Source organism: Sinohyriopsis cumingii, chromosome 3 (assembly GCF_028554795.1).
Source record: "Sinohyriopsis cumingii isolate HCF-2022 chromosome 3, ASM2855479v2, whole genome shotgun sequence".
In the NCBI taxonomy this organism is placed as follows: domain Eukaryota; kingdom Metazoa; phylum Mollusca; class Bivalvia; order Unionida; family Unionidae; genus Sinohyriopsis; species Sinohyriopsis cumingii.
In genome coordinates this window covers 76,402,469-76,429,346 of record NC_142963.1, presented here as the reverse complement: position 1 = coordinate 76,429,346, position 26,878 = coordinate 76,402,469, and the positions used below count along the sequence as shown (strand labels likewise).

The following is a 26,878-nucleotide window of genomic DNA, read 5'->3' as shown; positions in this document are numbered from 1 at the left end:
TCAGGGTATATTTTTATAAAGTTTAAAAGTCCAGGTACAGTGACTCAGATCAAGGACTTGCATATGTCATTTTGAGGGCAGAATTTCAGCCTCATTCCCAATCCATAAAATGTGTACATTTTCCCAATTTGATATGAAGATTCTCATTTAAAAGGAAGATTCAAATAAATGGTTACAAAATTGGTCTCCTATTCCATTATTTTTAAGCCAAAAATTAGAAACAAACAAAACATTTTTTTGAGCTAATGAAAAATCTGTATTTTATTGATGTTATTTTATAGGAAGGTAGATGTTTCATTTTTTATATGACATTGCTCAGTGAGTCATTAACTCCTTGCAACAATTTTGCCCACTTTATGCCAGCGTTTACCAACTGCTTTATGGCATTAAGATGCACTGTACTCTCACTAATATACATGCTGTCTTGTTTTCAATTTTTTGTTTTTCTTTATTCCGAAAATTCCCATTTACACACCAATCTGCATAATTCCATGGGGAACCCCAGTTGAGAAATGACACAAAAGTTTTTGCAAATAATTGGTGGTTTCATCTCAGTAGATTTGTTTGCATCGTAAACCTTGACCAAACTTTGGAGATGGCATCCACTTGGACCAGAAAAGAAACCTATTAATGTCAAAAAGTCAAAGCCATACCAGAGTAAAAAGTTTTTTTTATCATTGTTGTATGTAGCCACAAGTAAACATTAAAATAATTGGTTTTAGTTTTGCATTTTAGAGATTCTTAAATGAGGTACATTGTGTTTTTAGACCTAAAGCAAGATTTTCTTTGTCCAGATCTGGATCACCTCACAATATGTCATACTTTCAGAGTACTAGACTGTGGGATTTGATAAAATAATTTGTGAGATTTGAGTAAATGTTTGGTGAAATTCGATTTGGTTCAAGGTCGTCAGTATGCATCATTTGTTGGGTTTACTTTTTTATATACATTAATAATTTTTAGATTGTGTGGAATATGATTGATATTATCTTTTTTACATTCCGTCTACAAGTATATTCAAACATTCAACTTTGTATGAAACCACTTGCACTGTATGGTCTTTTATTTCAAAATAGCAGCAGGAAAAAAATAGCAGAAGAAGTTGATTATTCTTTTACACTGAGAGAGACGCTTTAAGATGAGATTTTATTCCCACATTGTGTGGTGTCAAACACATACTTTACCTCTCAAGAGTGGTCAACCTCCATTAAGAGGCCACCTTCCCAAAACCAGAGAATGGCATATTTGTACCATTTTGAGATGCTATAGCTTTTATAAAAGGCCATCTTTTGATTGCAGGGGTGTCCTTTTAAGAGGGGTACATTTTATTGTGTAAGACATTTCATCATTGTGACTCATACATAAAACTTCATTTTTTTCTCTTTTCAGATTTGTACTATTCACTTAGATTTTGAAATTGTCATTTTAGCCTATCCACCTTTCAGATCTTTTTTCTTGTGTTTGTTTTGTTTTCTTGTCTATGACAAACTTGAATTCTCAGCCTGCTTAAGTATAATTCTCAGCTATGACCAAATAAGTATCATTCTCAGCTATTGCCAGATAATTATAATTCTTAGCTATGACCAACTTAAGTATAATTTTCAGCTATGGCCAACTTAAGCATGATTCTAAGATATGGCCATCTTAAGTATAATTATAAGATATGGCCATCTTAAGTACAATTCTTAGCTAAGACAAAACCAAGTATAATTCTCACATATGCCCATCTTAATAATGATTATATGATATGCCCATCTGAAGTATAATTCTCAGCTATGCCCATCTTAAGTATAATTCCAAGATATGGCCAACTTAAGTACAATTCTACAATATGGCCAACTTAATTATAATTCTCAGACTGAGGTAATTTAATCCATACTCTAAGACAAAGGGTTCATTCAATTGCCATTTAACTGTGAAAGGGCAAGCAAGGCAGAAAATACTTGTACATGTTGTATGACTGGTCAAAGTAGCATGGACAAAAAAATTACAAATCCTTTTTAAGGGGTACAATTTTATTTAACTAGCCATTATACTTGATTCAGATAGTAACCTAATGGGGTTTAAAAGACAGAATTTCTACCTAAAGCAGTGTGCCTAATTGTGTTGCTTAATTTACCCTTTGTCAAATATGTCTGGAAAAACAGTTACCTCCTTTCGAGGGCCACCATCATAGGTCACACCAAATTAGTAATTTGTATGTATTACTGTTTGTTTTCCTATTGAGTGACTGCACAATTTATGCCACCATTTCGTTCAGAAGGAATTAGAGGGCAGGTACACTATAGGTTTAACCCTTTAAGCAAAGCTTGTAAATATGTTAATGTGTTATAATGACAAAATCTGATGGAATGATAAAAATTTGTGAAGAAGTCACATCCCATAATAAACTCAGAAATGTTGATCCCATTTTGGTGTCATAACCACTGATGATATGGTTTGTTTTCTTGCTTTATGGCACATCAACACACACAGGTTATTATATGCTGTGGCAATTGGAGTAGAGTGCCTTGCCCAAGGACATACCATTGTAGCCAAGTCTAAGTCAGATCCAGTGGTAGGATACATTCCTGCACCCTTTCAGTTCAGTCCAACACACTAAACAACGGGCATCTATAGCTCACACACTGCATGTTGAACACAGAATCACAGATCTACAATTCTTTCTGAACAGAATTTTCTTAAATTTATTTAAAAAATTCTTTGTAAAATTTGTGTTTTTCATTATGTAAAAATATTAGTGGTGGCTGTCCTATTGAAAGTAATTGTTTTTCTGCTCTTTGCTCTACTAAGTTTGCATTATTGTACTAGCCTCCATTAGTAGCCCAGAAATTTTCTTTATAAAACTGTGTTTCCATAAATGCAGACCAATTAAAATTCTGTATTTGATAATGATAATAAAGGCTGACAAAAGTTTATAAAATGGTTTTTTTTTTTTTTTAAATTGTGCAGTTTGGGGATGAGCTGTCAGTGTCCCTAAAAGAGACACTATCTAAACTGGATAAAGAAGGGGAGGGTGTCCCAGAGGAGCAATCTGTCATCATGACCATGGGTACCACACTGTTTGAGCTGTACCTGGCAATACAGGAATTCTGCAAGTTCAAAGAATATCTTCCAACTAGGTAAAAACTTGGATGTGTGGTGAGGGACAGTTTCTTGAGATGTAAAGCAACATTGTTTGTCACAGCCTTCTTTAAAGACTTCCATATACTGTGCCATGAAAGAGTTTTCACTTTTTTTCCAGTGATGCAGTGATCTCACAAGAACTTTGAAACAAAATATACAAGTCACTGTACTTCATGAATTATTGACGCTGAAAATGTTTGATCAAATTGGTCATCTTTAATATTTTTCAGCATATAACATGTGAGATTGACTTGTATTAGATCATTTTGAGTTCCAGTTTACCATCTGGATCGTATGTAATGAAATATTTTGTAACAAAATTTACGACAGGGTATTGAGGATCCTGGCAACATAGGATCTGCTGTTTTAATATGTATTAATAATATGGAAAAATATATTTCAGTATGAGGAAGAACCTTGGAATCTGTCAGTATTACAGCTGGTTCAAGTTTGCAGTCCACAAATGGTTGTACATTGCCAAGCATAAAGCTTATCAGAGGATACTCAAAGCAGTGGAGCTTGACAAGGTACTTGTATCAATCTATTCATAACCCACTCCTATTTATTCTTCTTTGCTTTCTTCTCTCATGGTGGTGTAATTATTTAATCAATAATCATTAATGTGTATGGTTTTTTTCAGCCAAATTAAAAAAAGAACAATTAAAGAAACATCTAGTTTTAAAAAAATGTTATTCAGTAAAATGTGTCATAGTTTGCCTTATGCACATAATGCTCAGAACATTCTTAATCTTTGTTTTATATATACTTTAATGTGAACATTTATGAGTTTGGAATGGTAAGGTCGCTTTCTCTCTCGCTCTCTCTCTGTCATAGTTTGGAATAGTCATCACTTTCAGCTTGATGGGTTATAAACAACTTCACATTTTTTAAGAATTGCTCAGAATTGCACTTTTCATATTTATTTTGGATTATAATGTCAAAGCATGTACTAGCAGAACCTAGACTAAATTGAGAAAGTCATATCTATAAAAACAACCTACTCTTTTTAAGATATATGCAGTGATATTGTCCATTGACAATATAATTTTTTCTGTTGACATGAAAATTAGTCTCCATTTGCTTATTGCTATGTCTGCAGATGAAATTATCACCCAGAAAAAGCTGTGCATATGTATCGTGTATCATTATGTGCATATGTATCGTGTTGAGCTCTGCTTACATCATAAAGATCTATTTCAGCATAGGACTGATTGAATATCTCATATTTTTATCCATATTGTTCCCTTCAAATTGCGATAAATAATTGGCTATATTACATTTTTACAATCACTAGATAGTTGATGTGGACAAAGGTGTCAAATACAGTACTTCGGCAGTGGATGTCTGTTGCTGCTTCTCCCAGGTAAGGGAAATTTTATTCTCACCCATGCGACAGTGAAATCTACCTGTTTTGCTAACCTTAATTTTCTTATCTCATTCTGGTTATCTCGGACCAGTCATCTCGGTCATGGTGTCCACATACAAGGGACTACTTTATCAAGGGATGCAACCATTGATGTCTTCTACTTGGCCTGATGGAGTTGTTTTCCCATCAAACAAATGCTGACACTTGAGGAAATTGACCAAAATTGTTTTTGGAGGAGTGAAAGAAATAATTTACAAAAAGAAGATTTTTTAAAAAACCCAATAAAGATAACAGAAAAAAAAAATAGACGACAAAGTAGGGAACATCTTGACTCTTAAAGGTAGGAGAGCAAATGTTTACCCCATCGTGTCCCAGTTGAATCAAACATGTACCTGCAATTATTCATGACAAATAATGCACTTATCAGTCAGAAGGAATCATTTATCCATCCAAACATTATTCCAGAAGCAGATTTCCCTGTAGTACATCCTTCCACTATTAATAGCTACACTTGCCATATTTCCAAGACAAAAAATATATTTTGCAAGAAACCAATTACTTGCAAGATCAGCACATGGTTATCCGTTATGGTCTGTATTTAGAGGGTCTTTCATGCATGGTTATAATTTTACAACCAATTACAACACTAGTATGTCACAAACAATACCACTTCGGTGGCCAGTAGTTAGGGTGTTCACCTTGTATGCAAGAGGTTGTGGGTTCAATACCCGGCGGAGTCATACCAAAGACTATAAAAAATGGTACTAACAGCTTCCTCTCTTGGTACTCAGCATTAAGAGGTTAGTGATAGGACTGGTCAACCTGGTGTCAGGATAATGTAACTGGGTGGGACATCATGATACATGTCTGTGGCAAAAATCCAAATCACATTCACACACACACATGTCACTAACAGTTTCATTTCCTCAAAAGAAAAGGAAAATTATATATGAAAGTGACACAGATTTCCAATTACCCATGAATAATCCAATTACGGTCACTCATGTTACATGTTACTCTTTGTTATGGCCTATACAGAGCTATGTACCCAGTATCGTTTCATTATTTACAATATAACTTTTCCAAATTGGAACTGATGAAAATGAAACATTTTCTTGTAATAAATGTTAATTATTTATTGTTAATTTCATATAGCATCCATTTATTAAATGTGATAATACTTCAATACTATCAAACATTTTATGTTATTTTTTGCTCATGCGTAAAACGTGTGTACTTTAGATGGAATGGTCATGACACAGCCCCCATTAACATGTTTCTATTATTGTGCCGCATGTAACTATTTGTGTGTGAACTATATTACAAAAATTAAGAGTTCTTTTCACTTAAAAAGGAAAATATTGGGTGAGAAAAATAATATACATTGGATTTTGCACTGAGACAATGAAATTCCAGCCATGGGGTTACATTATATGTCTCCCCATGAGGCAAGCCTCATGTGGAGACAAATAATGAACCCTTGGCTCGGATTTCTTTGTATTGGTACAAACTCCAGCATAGATTATATTATTCTCACTCCCCACCAGCTCAATTCAAAGCTTTTCAGAATTCAGATAACAAAATCAATGGCAGACAAAGTTTGTAGGGAATATAGCATTGTCCCCATTTGATTGTAGACAAAGTCTTATAGTGATCATGTTGAATGGTTGTCCAGTCATCCATCAACAGTTTGGTTTCCTTTAGACTCGTTTACTTGGTATTGTTAGTTTTCTATCAAATTTAGTATGCAACTTTACATTGATAAGACCGAGAATGAATTTGATTTCCAATATTTTGTGATGTATTTACTGGAAAAAACTGCTCCCCATCCTCCTGACTTTGGTTTCCACATGATAACATTACCATAGGTTGTTGGATTTCAGCCATGCTTAGTGTGTGGTTTTTAAATTGGTGAGCCCTTGATTGACTTCCATTTCCAACATTATGTGATATTTACAGGAATTTTCCTTCTAATTGCCAGTCCTACTGAACCTGGTTTCCATATCTTAATGTCACTGTCAAATTTGGTATGCTGCTTTATCTTGAAAAGAATGAATGAGTTTAATTTCAAGCATTCCATGAAATCATTTACAGGGTTTAATCCCCCTTATTGCCCATTATCTTGATTTTGGTTTCATCAGCATTTCTTTACCAAGGATTCTTGGATTTCAACCAAATTTGGCCAGCACTTTTATGCATAAAAGACCATGACTGAGTTAAATTTCATGCATTCCACATTAAATAGTTATGACACCCGATTGCCTGTTTTGCAAGTTTAAGGCCATGCTGGATTCAGTGTAGCATGCAAGGCCCATTGTGATGCACCTGTTACAAATAGCTCTAGGATTTTAAATTTTTTTTAACATGCCAAGTAGTTATTCTCTGAAGCAAGTTGGGCCATCCACTAATAGTTTTTTAATTTTCTGATTAAAGTTTAATAGAAATTCCACTGAATTGTATTCTAATCCCACAGTCATTCTGTTTTGAACAAAGGCATATAATTTCATCATACAGTTTTTTTTCTTGATAGTTTCATAAATAGCAAAGCATTGGAAGAAATGCTAAAATTTACAGGCATTATTTTATATTTTCTGAGTTGTTGTTACAGCTAAAAGGTTGTAATGGTAGTATAAACATTATTTTACATGTAATCTTAATGCTTTTGTCAAGATACATCTTGATTTAGTAATGCATTATATTTATTATGCTCATTGCTGCAGTGTACTTGAAGTTACAAACTTGGATACAGAAGTTCTAGATAGTAGCTTTTCTTTTGCTTGGCTTCATCACAGGAAAACTGGACTCAAAAACTACTTGTGATAATATGTGATCCTGTATAGTATTTAAAGTGAGGCATGAATCATGAAAATGTGTATCTTCTTTTTCATGACTCTGTGATATCAGTGGAGGGAGTATATACCATTACCCATATGTCTGCCCCATCCAGTCTGGTCACGTCCATAAAAAAAATTCCTGCTTGTAACTTTAAGGATTCCAGCAAAATTTGGTATGGAACTTTACTTTAAGAAGATGTATGTCAGTTTTTTTATTTTCCAACCTTCTGGCAAAATTTAATGAAGTTGAAGACTTTGAGCAGTTTCCTTCAATCACATTACATTGGCATGGGCATCCATTTACACTTGACAAATTTTAATGTATATATTCAGATACTCAAAATATTTAAAGTCCGATTTTTATTTCAGTTTTTATGCTTAGACTGTTTTGTGACTCTGGGAATTTTTTTACAGTTACTCAGATCCTATGAGTTTTATTAATTACTCAGTTCCCATTACTTTTGTCTTATCTAGAGTTGCATCTAAATCTGGGAACTTATTACATTTACTCAGTTCCCATGACTTTTTCTCATCTCACAGTTTTATGTTAATGAAAAATTCATAGAATAGAAAGAACCAACTACGAGTACAATATGTTAAACAAAAGTTCTCTTATATGAACACTGCCTGTTATGAGTCCTCAGTTATCCATAGTTAGATAAATAAGATAAATTCCTCTCTTTTCATTCTAGATAACAGAGTTCTGGAAACAACTGGATTGGCCAGACCTGGTTGGAGCCTATCCAATGGTGAAGAAGGTTACTGAGGTACCTATTTTGTGAATTGTATTTTAAGATTATGCCTAAAATCTCCATCCTGTGCTTTTCTTGAAAAAGTGTTTCAAAGACTAGTTACGTTATATCCAGCAGCAATCAATTTTGCAGCTACAGTGAAATCCCATCAATTTGGGACACATTGTCTTATCCGTTTCTGTATGAATCCAAACTTTCAGATGCATCAGATAATAATTCAATTTGGGAATCTTTTCTCAGGTATTGTTATTTTGGATATTAAAACATTTGGACAATAAGAATGCAGGTTAACAATGTTTCACTGTATTTAATGATTTTGATTTGCACAGAACCTTTGGTGCAAATGAAGTACAACTATGGGAGCATTGAGTTTGTTCAAAGCATAATGTGAACAGTTTTGTACTCGATTACTTTAAAGAAAAATTATGTAATATGCCTGCCTCGTACATTCTACTCACAGTGCATCACATAGTGTAATTTTTGCTTTAATTATTGAGCTTTTTTTATTTAATGTACAAGAGCTTACTTCATGGGGCCCCGAGTGGTCTAAAGCGCTGTCCATTATGGATCTCCGCCATCTCGCCACTGCCTGCGGTGGTCCGAGTCTCGGATTCAGCCATTGTGGGTATGTGAGAAAGCTAGTAGCTTCTCGTGGGTCGGTGGTTCTTTCCCGGGTTTTCCCGGGATCTTCCTCCACCATTAATACTGGCCGCCATGTATAGCCTATCGTGTGCTGAAATACGGTGTTAAACCACACAACAACAACAACAACAACTTACTTCATAATCTATGATCAATCATATCAGTGTTATGAGGTTGTATTTGAACTGTTTACGAAACAACATTTAGGGATTTGATGAAAAAATTGAAAATTGATCTATACATCTCTCCTTCAATAACTCGCGTACATCAGGTCCAAAAAACACAGACCAAACTATAAGTGAGGGTGCAAGTTACCAAGGTACCTCCAAAACATCCGCTAGATATCCAGAGAACCACAAGACTTGGGTAGGGAAACGGAGCTGTTTAATGACTGAATCCTTGTTTTATAATCACATCATGAATAATTATCAATAAAGTGCTTTTTCTGATGAAGTTGTTTGTTATTCTGTATAAGTTGCATTTATTTTCATAATGTCCAACATCTGCAAGATCGATAACATGATTCCAACTGATTTCAGCAACCAACATGGAACACGAATACATTTGTGTATTATGTCATGGCTTTTTGTTTTGTTGATTAGTCGGGTTCCTGGAGTGGTGTTTAATAGTATTTTGTGAAACAAGGAGTCTATGAAGCAGGGAACCAGACTAACTGTTGATACACTACCAAACAAGAGTCCTTTTTATATACAAAATGCAACATTCCGTGCAATATTCATCTACATCAAAACTCAATTTTTGAATTGTTCAATTAGTAAAATTTTTATGCCATGATTTCATTGCAAGTAACAGTGAAACTTCTTTTAATCCTTGAAGATATCTCTACGTGCAAATTCAGGAATTCTCAGAACCTCTACTTTCCCCTAAATGGTCCATATCTGTGAAATAAAGATCTTTATTTTATGAAGTACTCATTTCACCTGGTTGCTATCTTTAATCACAGTTGTGATTTATTAATTTGATTTAAGGTACAGTAGTCCCCGTCTTATAAGGCCACCCGTAATGCAGCAGGGAAGTGGCCTTATAATGAGGGTGGCCTTTCTAGAGGGGGATGACAAATGCGAATAGTAAATACATATGAAGTCACACGTACATTTAATTCTAAAACATTTAATATTTTCATTAAAAAATCACATGCATGTTGTGAAACAAACTGTTTAATCATTTTCAAAAGAATGTTATGAATAATCATTGATATAGTTTTAAAACTCTTTATAATTATGTTACAGATCACATCATCTGTCACTTTGTTGGTAACAGTCTAAAAAACAAACCAGTCTCATCACAATTAAAAATATCCTTGCTGTCATATACCCTGCATATATCATTTAGTCTTTTGTTCCAATCTTCAACAACTTCATTATTGACCTCAGCTGATTCTCCACTAAGGACGGAACACTTAGTATTGTGTTGCACTTGAAATCTGTGCAAGCATCCATTAGTTGCAGTAAAGTCATCATATCCCAATTCAACTGACAAAATTGTTTCTTTTTCTTGTCATTCAAATCAGGATACAAACATCTCCTGGCTCAAACAATCTTCCTTTCTCCATCCATTTCACCTGCCCACTTCTGCAGAACTGTTTCATTATCTTTTACGATATTGTTTTTCTGAGTCTTCCCGACATTAGTTTTCTGCAAGGATCCTCGACCACCCCCCACTCAGTCAGTTGAATTACTTTTACTTTCTCTTCTAAACTGAGATTTTTCTTTTCCTTGATGACATGTTGATCTTTTTGCAGTAAGTTATTCATGTTGCCAACTGCTATACTGATAAAACAATTTTGTATGCATTGAAACAAATTGCCATGTATTTTTAAAGGAAGTTATCTTGTCACGTGATTCGTTAGTCGCAGTCTGGTACCCTATTGTTTTTATACATTTCTTTACACTAAGTGAGAGAAGCCAAAACGGCTTCAGTATGTACCATTAACATCACGCAGATTTGACCTTGCAGCCGTTAGGATTTGTAATTTTGACAATTATTGTTAGTAGTAATAGCCACTAATTATCAAAGGGAACAAGCTCAACATCTTACTAAGGGAAGCCATAAACGCTGTCAAACCATTTTCCTGCTGACTTGGGTATTGTACATCGATACTGCCACTTCTCAGCTGTTACTACTGTTCAATAATTGTAATCTTAACAATTATCAGAGTGACTAAACCGGACATCTTATGATAACACAGCAGTAAGACTAATTGGATTACATGTACTTACCCTTTTGTATGGATTAAATTTTGAGTCTTTCTCGGTTTTTATGGAATAAATTTGGCTTCTCGTGAGGTGTAAATGATATAATATTAACCTTAGTGGTACACGTACTTTACTCAACACTTCTTTCAGTAACAAAAACCTGACATCGGGAAACAGAAATCAGATTACTTAACACACGTTATGAATAAAATACTGGTTCTGGATACATATTCAAATAAAATGCGGCCGCTTGTGTGGGGTAGATTTTATATTATTGCACTAATATGCTGGTCGCATTAGCTGGGTGGTTTTTTGTGAGGGGTACTTTTGAACACAAACTTGTTGGTGCCAATGGATTCTGGCCATACGGAGCGGGTGGCCGTTGGTCAGAGGGGACGTTCAAGAGGGGTACTACTGTAATATAATTTGATTATTTACACAGTAACGTTTATAACAGTGTTTGATTGAACAAATGAAATGAGTTACTCAACATATGACCGGGGCTGCTGGTTTTTAAGCACCTTTATTTGATTCAAAAGGCATAATTAACATGAAAATAGAAAATGAGACCAGCTTTTTATTTAGTGCAGCAGTACAACAAATGCTTCTACTAGTCTGATATCAAAACATGGTCAGCACTTGATAAGGTTCTCAGAGAAACGCTTGCAGACATGGCTGTTATGGTCGATTTACACATTTTACGTTTAATTACAAGAGGACACATTGAATTTATGATAATTGCACTTAAAAATAACTAAAAGATAGAACTTCATTAAAATATTATTTAATTGGTATTTATTAATTAAAGTACTCCCTCCACTAGGCGTAAGTAACATTTTCATTGGTTGAAATTTCCTTGAATATCGTTAATTGCTGTGTACTAAGAATGTCTTTTGGAAAGAAAATGTAACATATTTTATGGCTTCTTTGTAAAGTTGATATTTCCTAATGAGCAGCAGAGGGGGCGAATCGGACATTTTGTCCAATCGTTATTTTGCTTAATTATTACTTTCTGCAACTCAACGATCTAGTGTCGTCAGCGCCTGGTAAAAAAAAAACGACGACGTCGTTGGGGGATCGTTGCGTCGTCATTTGGTTTAATTAACACCTTCTGCGCGTCGATCCCCAGCGTCGTCAGCGTCCGGTAAGCACATCGACGACCGCGTCGATGTCATCGCCCCCTCTGCTGCTATGATCTTACAAACAGAGTGATCACTAACTCCTCCTCTTGCAGATCAATTAGGTTATTTGACTGATCGGTAAGTCTGAAATTAATTCTCGTTAAAAACCGATCATGGCATCGCATATAGACCGGATTAATCGGACTCTCAATGATCAAAAATCCCGGAGGGGCTGTTGGTGAAAACGAATAAAGGATATACCCCTGTTGAGCTTGATTTGATTGCTTGGTATCCACCTGATAACTCCCTTCGATAACATCACACACTAGATTGATCGCTATCACTGATGCGATATTTACGTTGTATGGAGCAATATGCCTACCACCATCTCCGTTATCGTGTCTGAGGATAGTTGATGGGGGGATGTCCGCGGGTGGATTCTCAGGCCATCCTAGTATGGTTCTTATTGAACTGTTATAAATATTAACCATATACCCCGGTGTGCTTATTTCAATCGTCGACGATAACGTCGGTTCATGAACCGTAATAGCGATTTTTGATTCCTTTCCTGTGATCGATTTTATCCTGCGTTGAAATTCTTTATTGATTTGCTCTATTTGGTATGACCCAGTTGGTATTGTAACCTCCTCCCAGTTTGGGGTCCCATCGGGTTTATTTGTCCGTGCAAAAACCAGCGAGTTATTAGGTTGTTGTCCATTAAATGCGTCCGCTCGGATATTAGGCCAACTGTGATATACTCGCAATTTTGCCAGCGCTATTTCCTTTACTGGAACCGGTGATGGGAAGTTCACACTGAATTCGGGTTTCGTTGATGTTATCGATATCATACTTGTTTGTACCGGAGTGGTGTTCTCCGCGATCCGCTGAAGTAATTGAGACCCTTCGGGGTTCAGCGACATTATTATTATTCGTTGTTTTTAGTGTCTAATTTTAACAACCAGGTGGTTTCGGCTTCCAGTTGAAAATCCTCGATTTTTGACATCGCGGAGCTATATAACTGGACCATCGTGGAGAATTCAACATCGGATACGAACAAATTATCAATCGATAACGAGATCAACCCGGATAATTTCGAGTATGCGTCGGATACTATTTGATGTTTTACTGTATACTCGTTGAGTTTTTTCTGAAAACACGATGATATCTTCCTAGTGATTGCGTTGGCAACTCCAGCAACTGTTGTCATTGCGGAGACAGCGATTGGAACAGCGATCGGGGTTATCGTGGTCACCGTGGATAAAATAACACCGGCGCCAGCTACTATACCCGACACCGAGTACACGACCGCGTCGATGGCGGTTATTTTACGACGGTATTTTTTTATTTTTACACGGTATTGTTCGGAAAGCGTTTTCAAGTTCGCGGAAAATTCTTTTGCGGTATCGAATCGATATTGATGTGACGTCGGTGATACCTCTGATTCAACTTCCTTGGTGGTCATTTTTATTTTAAAAGAGCTAGTGTTTTTAATTACTTAGATTCGCTGCAAATTCCACATACCATGTAATGTTTGCCCGGGCTAGATTTCCATCAACGGCATAAATTGTAAACTGTTCAGTTGCGTTCTTGTCTATAATTGTTGATATTGTATTGTTAAACCCGGATGAACTCGACGATAATATATTAAACTGCATCATTGAAACCAGTGTCAGTCGATAAATACCCTTAACAGTTGCGGTGATATTTACTGTATTCTGTGTAGGAGTCCAATCGAATGATCCATGCCGAATTGTGTATACTGTGTTGATGATGTTCTCATGAGGGGTTTTTATTTTTTCGAATTGCTCTGCTACTCTCGGTAGTCCGTCTTTAATCGTTTCAACATCAGTTCTGATTATTCCTACTTCCCGCCAATGCGCGTCTACATTATTTATGATCGTTACAACATTAGTTTTGATTGTTTCTATTTCCCGTGTATTCTCGGTCATACTTTTTTTGTTTGCTGCAACATCAAGTTTGATTGTTCCTATTTCATATGTATGAACGTCTATACCTTTTTTGTTCGCTGCAACATCAGTTTTGATTAATCCTATTCCCCGCCAATACGCGTCTATATTTTTTTTATTCGCTTCAATATCAGTTTTGATTGTTCCTATTTCCTGTGTATGCGTGTCCATATTATTTATGATCGTTGTAACATCAGTTTTGATTGTTTCTATTTTCCGTCCATGCGAGTCTACATTATTTATGATTGTTGCAACATTAGCGCCGATTATTTCTATTTCCCGTTCATGCGCGTCTACACTCTTTTTGTTTGTTGCAACATCAGTTTTGATTGTTTTTATTTCCTGTCCATACGCAGTGATATCATTTATAGTTATTGTAATCTCATCCGGCTTGGTATTTTTTTTACCAAAGAATTTATCAAAGTTGTCATCGATCCTGTTAACATTTTTTCGCAACAGGGGTAAATTGGCCGACATCGCCGTAAACTCCAAAATAGCATTTGTTATTGTTTTAAGATTTGGTTCGGCTATCATCGCGGTTCCAAAAAAACTATTGATAATGAATTGCATACCGGCGACAGATACTTGTACCCCCTCGAACTGAATTGCTTGTATGTTAAATTTATTATACAAATTTTTTAACGAATCCGACATGGTTATATAATTGTCGCCAAGTGTACTTATTTTTCCATTTATTATCGATATATCTTCACCCGGTTTGAGTCGTCCGTCGCTGGTATACAGCGCGATAGTGTCCTCGGCGGCATTACGCTGTCGTATTAAAACGTCATTCAGTGACACATTACCGGATTTCAATTTACCCTGGCGGTCTTGAAATACAACTATTTCGCCCGGGTCAACACTTGTTAGATTCAACATATCAGCGATTTCATCCTCAATTAGTTTTTTTATGTCGGCGGCGGCCGTTTCCGTGGATTCTTTCAGCGCCGAAACCGGTCGTCCCCAAATATCAATCATTATTATTGTAAATGTTATTCTCTAAAATCCGTTGAGCTTCTACAACCCCACTAGTGTATTCGTTTACAACCATATGAGGTGGTTTCCGCGATGATGAAATCGCCGCGAGTACGTTCAATACCTCACGGCCACATATCGGTGGGTCACTCAATTGCTGTGTTGGCAGCGTGGAATAAAAAACCCGGGCTGAACACGCCCGGGCTGAACACGCCCGGATATACCGCATGAACTCTTTCGGCGGGGCTAACCCGTATGAATCAAAATAGACGATCGCACGCGGATCAATCGCGTATGCAACCCAATGAGTTCCCGCTCCGGAGGACCCATCGAGGTTAATTATACCGGTTTCAGTATTCCTTGGGGCCGCCGGTAATTGATCCCTCATAAAAACACCTCTGAAGTTTTTTATCGCTAACGCGTTTGCGGCGTCTATTAAATCAAAATTAGACATGGGAGTCATTGACTCAGGAGTCATTGACTCAGGAGTCATAGACTCTTGCGTTAATAAACGGTTCCCGGTAGTCTTAGACCCTTTCCCGAGTACCATGAATACGGGGTTCCCGGTAGTCTTAGACCCTTTCCGGCTACGGGTCGTTTTTTTTTGTAGCCTTTCCCGGTTGCCTTCTTCAATGCCATCCCCGCCGCGGTACCAACGGCTCCTAACGCCGCCGCCTTAGCCACTGCTGGTGCGGCCGCGGCAATTAATGCCGGAATCGCAGCTAACAGCGGAAATATCCCACCGGTCCTTTCCATGTTTTTAATTGCTGCGGCTGAAAAATCTATTTGAACACCCTTTTTATTCTTCATCGCATCATTGAAATGTTTTATTTGACGCGCCGTCAACGATATCTTATGATTACCACCCGCCATCTGTGACGGCTTCAGCGTTATTGTGGTCCCGCATTGTTTAGCCGACTTTGATCGTAATTTCTTGACTTGACCATCAGTCAACTCTACACTGACGACACTATACGACATTTTATTGTAAACGCGTTTTGTGCTTTCAATTACATGTTTTCCACTGGCGCATCAACGATTCTCATTCGTCCACCAACACCTTCTAGCAGCATTGATTTATCGCTGAGAATGACAGCAACCGCTCTATAATTAACACCACCCGGGGCTATACGAGCTCGGAAGTGTATATCAACGACGGATTGTCTCGTTAAATCAAGATGTTCCAGCGAAAAATAATAAATCGGATACAGGTTTTTAAAATCAAGTTGTGATATTTGCAAACCAGTGTCGACGTTTTGATCACGACCCATATACGACAGCAATCGATGATACACACGTGCGATATGGTTATCGCCGTAATTAAGCTGTATATCCTCGGATGGTTCCTGTTGTCCGTTTATTCTCAGCGAAACATCCCTGACTCCTAATTGATCAAATATCATATAGCTGTGTTCTTGACTGCCCAATCGTTCCCTATTCTGTAGCGCTATGAATATATGACGCGGGGCTGAAACACCCTGTTTTGACGCCAGGTGCCATGTAAACGTATCGGCGACGTTATCCTCTTTAGCATCAGTTGTTACCGCTAGCCAACTCAACAACGATTTCCCTCCCTGTTCCATAAATGCTAACAATCGTGCTTCCGTGGTAACTGATGGAGTCAGCACCGGCATCCACAATGCCATTTTAGTTAAAATGACTTTACCGGCAGCGACGCCAGCAGCATGCCATATTGCATTGTTATCATCGCCCCTTCGCGTCAGCGCGATTGTATGCTTAGCCCCATAGATGACTTTTCTAACATTTCTGCAGAATCCAAATATGTGATGGAGTGGAATCGCGCATGAAAACTGTCGGCGTGGTCCTTGCAACATTCCTACTCGTGCTGCGAATCCTAGATTGTAATCATTGTTGGTGCTTTTTATAATATTGAAATTAGCGCCTGGTTTTGCTCTGCGATCTGGATTGGTTGCTTCAACCTGGTCAGTTGCGGTATCTCTTTCCACCAGCACGTTGATGTACTGAATATGGTCAGCGTTATTGGTGGTGTCCTTCGCAAACATCATAGATGGGCCCGCCGATCTTGTATAATCATCCGAGTATCTCGCCAACCCAATTATCGTTGTTGCAACATCAACCTCGCGTTCTATTGATTCAATTTCTCGCCCGTCAATAAGATATCTGGCGCTCTCAAATAACGCCATGATACCGTTGTTGACGAAGCCAACTCGAACACGATGGTCATTTGGGTATGGTGCATTATCGGCGGTATTTGTCACGAGTTCTCCCTCGATTTCGATAAACGCTTCACACGGCAGAAAGTATTTACTGGTATCTTGGACTTGAAGTTCAATTCGCGATCGTAGGTCGGGTTGCGCTGCATAATAAGAATAATATTGATAATCACGGACAGAATCATCCCTGCGTACTGGGGCGTCCATATCAAACGCGGGATCAGCGGTACGCGCAAACATTCTATTATTTATCATGTTGATGTTTTCAATTGCGATTTTTTCGTCGTAAATTCTTTGAATTTAAACCACTCCCCGCTATCGCGTTCATGAGCGCGTTGGTTGCCGCATCGGCGGATGGCGAAGTCGCCAACGACTGAGTCGTCGCCAACGACTCTAATTTTTCTTCCACGGCGTTATTTATTACTTTACTGACATTTGCAGGCATCACTGTCGTTGATGGCATTACCGGTGGTTTCTGTTTTTTTCTCCTGAATTTCACCAATGACATTAGTTTGTCCCGCGCGGCTGAAAACGCCCTTCCGGCAACATCTCCAATGGCACTAATACCCTTATCACGAATAACATCAATAGCCTTCATTCCTAATTGTTTGGCTAACGGCGCTACTTTTGGAGCCATTCTTGTAAATAACCCCGCAATGGTGCTACCGAGACCATCTCCATAGTACGCGCGGTAAACAGGCAATCGCGAGTTTACCACGTAGACGAGTACTGGTTTATCATGGTTGTAGTGTATGATCATCCTTATTAAAAACACCAGTTTTCCAATTAATCATCCACGAGTTCGTCTATGAGCGTTCGATATGCATTAATGTCCATAATACCGCCTGCAAATAACCGCTTGCAAATATCAGCAGCCTCATTGATTATTTCCGTAGAGTTATTTCCGGCTCGTTTTCCTCCAATTAGTACTTCCAGCCGTGATATATCACTGAGAACACTATTAGGGCAGGTAACGCCGTAGGATTCTTTACCAACAGGGTATCCTTTTCCTTTTTTTGGTGTTCTACTCTTAACTTTCTCGAGGAATTTATCGTAATCGGGATCACCACGATGTGGTAATGCTTCTCTATGTTTACTCGCTAAATACACTATTCTTGCCCAGTTCTCCGTCGAGGTTATTTTTTTCTTGTAACCTTCATTGATATACTCATCTCGAATGCTCTTAGTTGATGTTGTAGCAACAAAATTAACTAATTCTTCATCGTCGTCGATGTCTCTAATTTGATCTATTGCGGACTTTTTAAGAACATTACGGGGTATATTTCCCTCTTTCTTTTTTTCTTTCGATGTTTCTTCGGGTGTTTCTTCGGGTATTTCTTCTTCTGGTTCTTTCGCAGTAGCACCTAATTCTTCCTCGTCGGCCATTGTAACATAAGGTTCTTGTGGTTCGGTTATAGCGAGTGGTGGTGGCCTCCGTGTTGTAGCAGCCGCTATTTTTGCAGGGAGTGTTTCTAAAGACCTTTTTGTTTGTTTTGTCTCTGCCGCTATCTTTTCAAGCGCACCAAGAACGGGTACAGTTGCCGCTGTAACATCCTTAGTCGCTTTAGTTACCGGGGCAAAGAGTTGTTCGCTTCCAACAGTAAAATCGGTTTGCATTTGTTGTCGCGTTTGAAGTTTCTCTCTCACTCTGTCTCGTAACGGTATGAACTTTTTAAGCGCTGCTAGCCGCTCTCTGGCTAGCCGAGTAGTAAGTGATTCACCTACCATTATTGTAAATTGATCCGCAATTTTCTAATTTTCCGCCGAGTGTACCATCGGGGGCTCCACGGAGTTTTCGTCTATAATCCTTCTAATGTTTTTGATCTTACTAGAAATCTCCCGGCGTCGTTCATAAACACGTCCGAGTTTTTTTCGTATTATTTCAACGGCAGTAAATAGTCCAATGAATGCATTTGCGTCATTGTGGTACAAGTTTTCATTGATCGTATGTTGTAATCGTTTTATAAAAAAATACTCGCGGGCCAGGGTAAAACGCCCCCGTTTCGACTGTTCGTTAATAATCTCATAATCGGATAATATTTTTTCACTGTCGAGACCATCAGATAATTCAATTCCTTGATTTTTTAATTTTGAAATCTCAGTTAATATATTATTGATGTCTTCGATATTCATTATTCTTATAAAACATCTTATTTCTAATATCAAAAATTTTAATAAAATTATTGGGGCCATTTTTGACCCCGTTTTTTGTATGGACAGTACAATGCCGTAGATCTCCACTCGAGTGTTGTGGCAGATTACAGGCATACATGGACAGTACAATGCCGTAGATCTCCACTCGAGTGTTGTGGCAGATTACAGGCATACATGGACAGTACAATGCCGTAGATCTCCACTCGAGTGTTGTGGCAGATTGCAGGCATATACATATACTTAATTAAGGACATTCACATCTTGGAACCCCAAAGCATACATCTCCGGGAGGGAGGCCTAGGGTGACAAACGTCATCGTAGACCGCCCAGAAGATATGCTTGGGGGACATCACTACATGTACTTAATTAAGGATGAATATATTTACAATGAAATGATTGATGGATGATGGGACGGCACAAGACAGCACAAACATAAAACGGCGGGGCGGAACTCTACGGCCAATTCAACCAATCAAAAGCAACCCAATTAAATTAACCCGGTTGCATGATTGTGAACAAAAGACAACCACACGCCCGGGTCAAGAGCGTGGGTTAGTTTTGATTAGTTGAATTGGCTTTCGAAAGCCCCAGGCTTATAACGAGTCATCTTATATATAAAGTGACTAATACAGCGGCGTCAGTCACAAGGTGTGTGTTAATTTGAATTCCCTTGAATCGTTTGAATCCTTAAATACTTATTAATGGTGTTTCACGGCATTTAAATGAAACCAAATACTCAAATAAAACATTAAAAAAAAGAATACAGCTGTTAGATAATAGCGTGTATTTCATTAGTTTTCATCGTAAAATGATTAATTAATCGCAACATTAATTGGACTTCAAGGGACGCAACATTAATTAGACTTCAAGGGACGTAACTCTTGTCATGCGACGCTATCACAAAACGAGTTATCTCCCTTTGATGTTATATATGAAAATCGAATTCTATGACCCGTCTTTTTTGAGATCGCTGTTTTAGTTATATTCTCCGCAACATCTAGAACTGATTTACTACAAATATCGAAGTATTTACCAGCCGCATTCATAGAGCGAAATATTTTTTCCTCGTGCGTTATTGTATCAAATGACTTTACGGGTTTTGCCTTTCTCATCCCTCCTGTTTTTCCAAATTTGGAATTTTGACTCGGTGTAACAGCTCTTAGATTACACAGTCTGTTATTTTGAGGACATCCATCAATGTGATCAATAACGAGACCGTCGTTGATCAGTCCGTTAAACGCTTCATACACCATCCTGTGAATAAGACAGATTTTTTTCCCAGCATTAAATCGCAAGTATCCGTGATTATTTACGGTACCAACCGGCTTCTTCAGTCTGCGGTTTCTAACAATACCGTCGCGAGATGCCTCGTAATTAACAAACACAGGGTGAGGTCTGAACTCTTGGTCCATAATAATACCTACTTGTCTAGAGTTAACCCTTAGTTTGTTAATTATGAGATCTTGCAACGTAGTCTTGGGGGGTTTTGATGACGAAGTCGGCGGTGGGGTTGATGACGGCGTTTTTAATTCGCTTGTCATAATAGCGTTTTAGTTCCCTGTATCGCTTTCCGCCACAATTGATACACAACTGTGATTTTCCTCTTACACCGACGTGGCAAACCAAGCACGGGAGGGGGCCAAGAGAACCATTACGAACGCTTTGTAAATGATACCCGCAGAATTCACCTCTACATGATTTATTGCACGGGGTTGTCGACCCAATCATCAACCATTTGCAGTGATTCATTATACTATATTCTTTCATTTAAATACTTGTTTTAATTATATGGATGAGTTCGAGAGATTGGCAGCAATTAAACCCCGGAAAAATATTAGGTTTAATCTCGATAGAGTCCTCAAGGACACACCAAAAGCGTTAATAAACGATAAAACCCTGTTGAGTAAAATACGCGATTGTATCAATGAATTCAAGCGTGATGGCGCATCTCACAGTTGGTCAACATTTCGAATTGATGGCATTGTTGATGCTACCATGAACGACAACCGCGCAGCAATGATAATATCACAACTTGACGGTAAAAGGTATTTCTTCAGAGTAAAATTCATTGTCCGGGTGGAATCAGGCGATTGGATCATGCGTGATAAATTTGAACCAGTTCTCAGCGACAAGAAAACAGTCACTGTCAGCCGCGACTCCAAGCCGGGGTTGTTAACCGGAATTGACAAACCATACTATGAACGAGCGTATCCTGAAACAGCAGTTGTTTATGGAATATACCCGTTAAATAAGAAACCTGATATCGGAAAACTGAAACCGATGAAACAGTCAACTGGGATAAATTGTGTAGCAGAACGAATAATAGAGCATTTTACAAATGCATGTCGAGGAAACAAATTGACTGATTTACGACGTAGCAAAATCAACCAGTGGGAACTAACCGTAAAAGAGCGTGGAGCAACCATCAGCGACATAGCGAGATTAGAAACATCGCTGAGATTTCCAATAACCGTTACAACGATAACCGGTGAAGTATTATACGAATCAAAGTATAAATCGAAGGGAGCCCCAATCAAAATTATTGATCATAACGAACACGCATGGACGCCCGTGATCACAATATTTCCACGGGATAGAACAGTAAAGTATATACCCGAAGAATTCCTGGGAGAACAATTCTCCAAGGACGGTTTTCTCGCGGAGAGGAAACTATTTGATGCTATTGCCTACTTGTGTAAAAACGACCCTGTATCAATGTGGTTACTTCGCAGCGCTGAAAACGATGCGGATACCTTTGATCAGTTTGTAAGACCAAACGGCGAATTATATCGCACTGAAGCATTTCACAACAGGATGAAAAAAACCGCCATGGAATTTGAAGAGCATGATGAACAACTGCTAACAAATTGTTTTACGATTCCATCGGTTGTAGCTCATGTTGCAGCAAGGAAAAATGCGTGGAGACCAACGCGCAAGGAATTTCTACCGGATGTACAATCCAGTTGTTTGGAATACTATCACGGTGGACTATGGAACACTGAATACAACCGCGACGCTATGATCTCGGTTGATATGGTTGCCTGCTATCCAGCGAGTTTTCTCGGGTATGGATCCGCCGCTGAGTATTTCAAACGATTTGGACACCCCAGACATGAAATGACTCGTGTTGCTATTAATGGACCACTGCCTGATTTTGATTTAACCGGATTCGCTCGCATAGTATCATTTGAGTTCGCGGCAGGACTTCATCGCTGTTGCTATATTTGGATCGGTAGACACATGGCTGAAAAGAAGTGGTTGCCAATAGCGCTGCTACGGTATATGATTGATTGTAGCATGCTAGTTTCGTTGATTGTCAGTGACGCGATTATATCATACCGGGCGCAGACTGAAGTCTGGTTACCAGAACCGGAGCGTCTAGATAGCATAATTGACGAGTCCAGAAAAAACATTGATGCCGACGAGGAATATATCATCGAATGGTCCAGGAGGATATTTAACCAACGAAACAGAGAGGCAAAAGATCTCGGTAGAAGAATAATTGGTAAGTTTACACAAGGTGGAAAAAACCACGACTACAAACGATATTGCTCACGGCTGATTATAGATGACGCAGAATATGATTTCGTAATCAAGGACGCAGTGGCAAAAAATAGATACGTGAACTGCAAAACAGCTTTCTTGTCCAATGGAACAAGGTTGGGTACAGTTGTTACCTACAGCGACGGAGACAGCCCGGCGTATCCACATTTGAGGGCGTCTATGCTGGGTTATGCCGCTATCAATTTATTCTCGATGATAAATAGATTCCCCGATACCGCGGTTAGAGTAGCCGTTGATTCGTTTTATGTTGACGTAGCGTATAAGGAAAACGTAGCCGAGTTTACTAGTCCGGACGAGAGTTGGGGTACATGGAGAATTAAAAATGAAATACGACGCGATTATTTCCCGTCAGCAGATGTCACCGTTGAGAACAACTACTTACGCGGTGATAAATTGTCAGAATGGTCTAATGCACCATCGTGTTCTGATCCAATTTGTAGACACAAGACGGTTTATTTAAGCGGCTGTGGCGGGTCAGGAAAGACGACTCGGGCAATTGAATTATTTCGAACGCGGGCAAGTATAATCGTGCTTACACCGACCCATAGACTAGCGCGAGAGATAAAACAACGAAATATTGACGCCGTTACTTATCACAGCTTTTTTCGATACAGCGGCGGTGAGTGGACTCCTGATCGAATGGGTGAAAAATTTATTCCCGACATTATCATCTGGGATGAGATATGTACTGTTTCGTTAGATACTTTACAAATGTTTCTTGAGTGGTTGCTGCGCGCGAATACAGCGGTAATCATGTGTGGAGACCATGGCCAACCACCACCATTTGTCGGCGAGGGTCCACATGATTGGTTAAGGGGTTTTGTGGACTATTATGAAGAAACCGATACTGATTACCGAGCACTTGATGAACAACTGCGCGAGGTTAAGAAATTAATCAGATTACAGCCGGATAGAATTCAATGTGAAATAATTCGCGAGGTGATTCCGGAAACGCCGTTAAATGAATTCTGGGAAACATGGAGACCAAACGATTTGATTGTAGCGAGTAGAAAGATAGTCAGAGACACACTTCAGCGGAAGTTGTTTACGTTGCATAAGGAAAAGTTTCCAACGCGTCCAGTGCCGTTATGTTATAGACCCGCGGACACACGGCGGCAGAACATTGAAGTTGAAATTCCAGCCCCGACAGCGTCAGGGACAAAAAAACAAATTCTCGTGCTGAATGATATCGTGCTCGTTGATATCAGCGTCGTCGAGGACGCGCTACGTGCTGATAAATCCCCGTGGACGCTAGGATACGCAACAACAATACATTCCTCGCAGGGACTAACCATCACGGACACAATTGTTTGGATAGTTGATAATCGCATCGAATGGTCGAATCTAGTCTATCTTGCAGTGTCCAGAGTACGAAGGATAAATCAGCTTCGAAGAATTGTTATTGACGAAGCCACCGACGAAGCCGGCGACAAAGTCACCATCGATGCAAGCGTCATTGATAGAAAACTCTCGGGTTACCGCCAACAGGATAAAAAAAAACAGCGGCGTTTTGATATTGATGCCGAATTAATAATCTCGCTACGACAACAACAGAATAATCACTGCGCGAGTTGCAATTGTATAATGAGTTGGCGTTATTCGGATAAAGACACTCGCCAATTTACCGTGGATAGGATCGATAACAGTCTCGGTCATGTCAAAAACAATGTGAGGTTGACCTGTCTTGAGTGTAATAGACGCAACGGCGCTAGTTAAGACCACGCGGGGGTAATTGAGTATCGTTAGGTATCACTTGTAGTTGCTCGCGTGTAAATCCGCGCTGAGGAGCAGTTGAATCCAGTCTATAGATCGGTGGTCTACCAGTTGATCGTGTTATCGTTGATATGTTATGTGTGGTAACACTCCAAATAGGATCGGTAGCCCTTTTTTTACCGCCTTCAAGCTCTCCTGGTTCATATAGATATCTAACAGTGACATCGCCAAGAATCGGCTTAGAAACGCTATTTATTTTTAATTTTCCGGGTATATACTCGTATTTAATCGCGTCGCTGGGCTTCATGTTGATTACTCGGGTAATCTCGTTATTTAACGCTGCAATTACACCTGGCAACCTTTTAACCCATTCACGAGATCGTTTTTCTTGGATGAATTCCTTCGCGTATTGATATCCAAATAACCGTTCAGCGAGAGTCCGATTGAATCGTTCAACAATTGCCTGATCACGATGTAGCGCAGTATGACCTCGTCGTATCGCGACGCTATGATGTTTCAGCGTTGATAAAACAGCGCCGCGAAATTCACTACCAGGATCAACTTGTAATAGATTTGGCCAGCGCAGAGGACCTCTTCGATAAATCCGCTCAAACGCATCGGCTACTTCAGTTGCTGACTTTGTTTTCAATGGTTCCGCTTGTTTGTATCGACTCGCAACATCAACTACGGTTAGCGCGTATTTGTAACCGTTGTCATGCGGCAGAAATAGTATATCAGCCTGATGAACTTCATTAGGTACGCTGACATCAAAGCGCGAGAAGTTGATTTGTTTAGGCGGTGGTAGATAGATTTGCCATATAGCCTGTTTGGATAACCAATTAGCCGCAGTGGTTTTTGTTACCTTTGCAGCGCTTGCAAGCTTACCAATTGCGGCCTTCCCCTTCCAGTATCCTCTCGGAGAATAATAGATGGAATCCATCGTTTTTCTTGGATGATTGTTATTAATTACCAGCGCCAATCATTAATTTACCTTTCATAGCCGATTTTACCAACCATGAGGCCAATTTTTCTTTGACGGATTTATCAGGAATAGCATTTAGCGCGTGAATTAATTTTACATCCGCGATATGACGCTGTTGCAGATCGCTACTTTTGTAAGCAACATCATGAGCATGACACGCCTTATCGATAGCGTTTATTGGATACTCACCGGGTTTGGGCTGATTTTGATCATCGAGTCTAATATCTAATCGTGTTCCGGGGCCACAGTAGTTATATCCTGGGAGGTGTTTTTCTCCTGGATACTTTGCCCACGGTGTTCCGGGGAGTTTTGCCAATTTGGCTGCGATGTCACCTCCTCGCTTTTTTTTAAAACATCTCCGGGTCTAATAGAAATAAATCTAAATTTCTTTGTACCGCATTGTACACACTTACCAGTAAGCGCCGATCTGTTATTTCTTGTCGTAACGGTTGTCATATCATTTGTGCCAGTACGCACTCTACACTTCACACAATATAGATCCATAATTTATGTATAGAGATATGAATATAATTGATTTTTCGGCGACTAAAACAAGAGAACCAGTTAAGCATGTTGCAGCGTTACCAAACTCGATCCGGATGATTATCATCGGACCATCTGGATCCGGCAAGACGCAATTGTTACTCAATTTAATAATGAGATGGATGAAGTGGGATAAGTTGTATTTGGTTGCTCCTAGCGTAGATGATCAACGATGCTACGAGGTGTTGAAAGATTTCAACGAGAATGCATCAGCGATCGCTAAAAAGAATGTTATTGAGTTTATTACGGATATCAATGATGCACCGGGTATTGATGATATTGATGGCGACGTTAACAATCTAGTCGTGTACGATGATGTTATGTTAGACAATCAAAAGAACCCAGCTAGGATATTTTCCAGAGGCAGGCATAAAAACACTGACGTGATATATGTCACTCAACGATACACTCAGATTCCAAAAGTAATCAGAGATAACTGCAATATTCTTGCTGTATTCAACGGCGTTGATACACACACGCTACGAAATATCTGGCAAACTTGGTGTGGCGGTGACATGGACTTTAATGGTTTTCGAAACTTTTTTAGTCATGCTCAGTCGACCCCACATGGATTCGTAACGATAAATTTACATGATCCTCGGACACGATATCGTATCGGACTTGACCAAATATTCGGTTAGTTGTAAATAATTTTCATTGTAAATAACCACTTAGCAGCAGAGGGGGGCGATGACATCGACGCGGTCGTCGATGTGCTTACCGGACGC

The 26,878-nt window shown here is 38.8% G+C and overlaps 1 protein-coding gene across 1 annotated transcript in view; it reads left to right on the top strand.

The window, feature by feature from the left end:
- LOC149803139 (BAI1-associated protein 3-like) overlaps positions 1 to 26,878 on the top strand; it is a 349,073-nt gene that overhangs the window by 219,890 nt on the left and 102,305 nt on the right. Inside the window, exons 16-19 of the mRNA XM_089953890.1 lie at positions 2,953 to 3,122; positions 3,530 to 3,653; positions 4,421 to 4,489; positions 8,019 to 8,093. Of these exons, the coding sequence (XP_089810016.1) occupies positions 2,953 to 3,122; positions 3,530 to 3,653; positions 4,421 to 4,489; positions 8,019 to 8,093 (438 nt within the window). The remainder of the gene's footprint in view (positions 1 to 2,952; positions 3,123 to 3,529; positions 3,654 to 4,420; positions 4,490 to 8,018; positions 8,094 to 26,878) is intronic.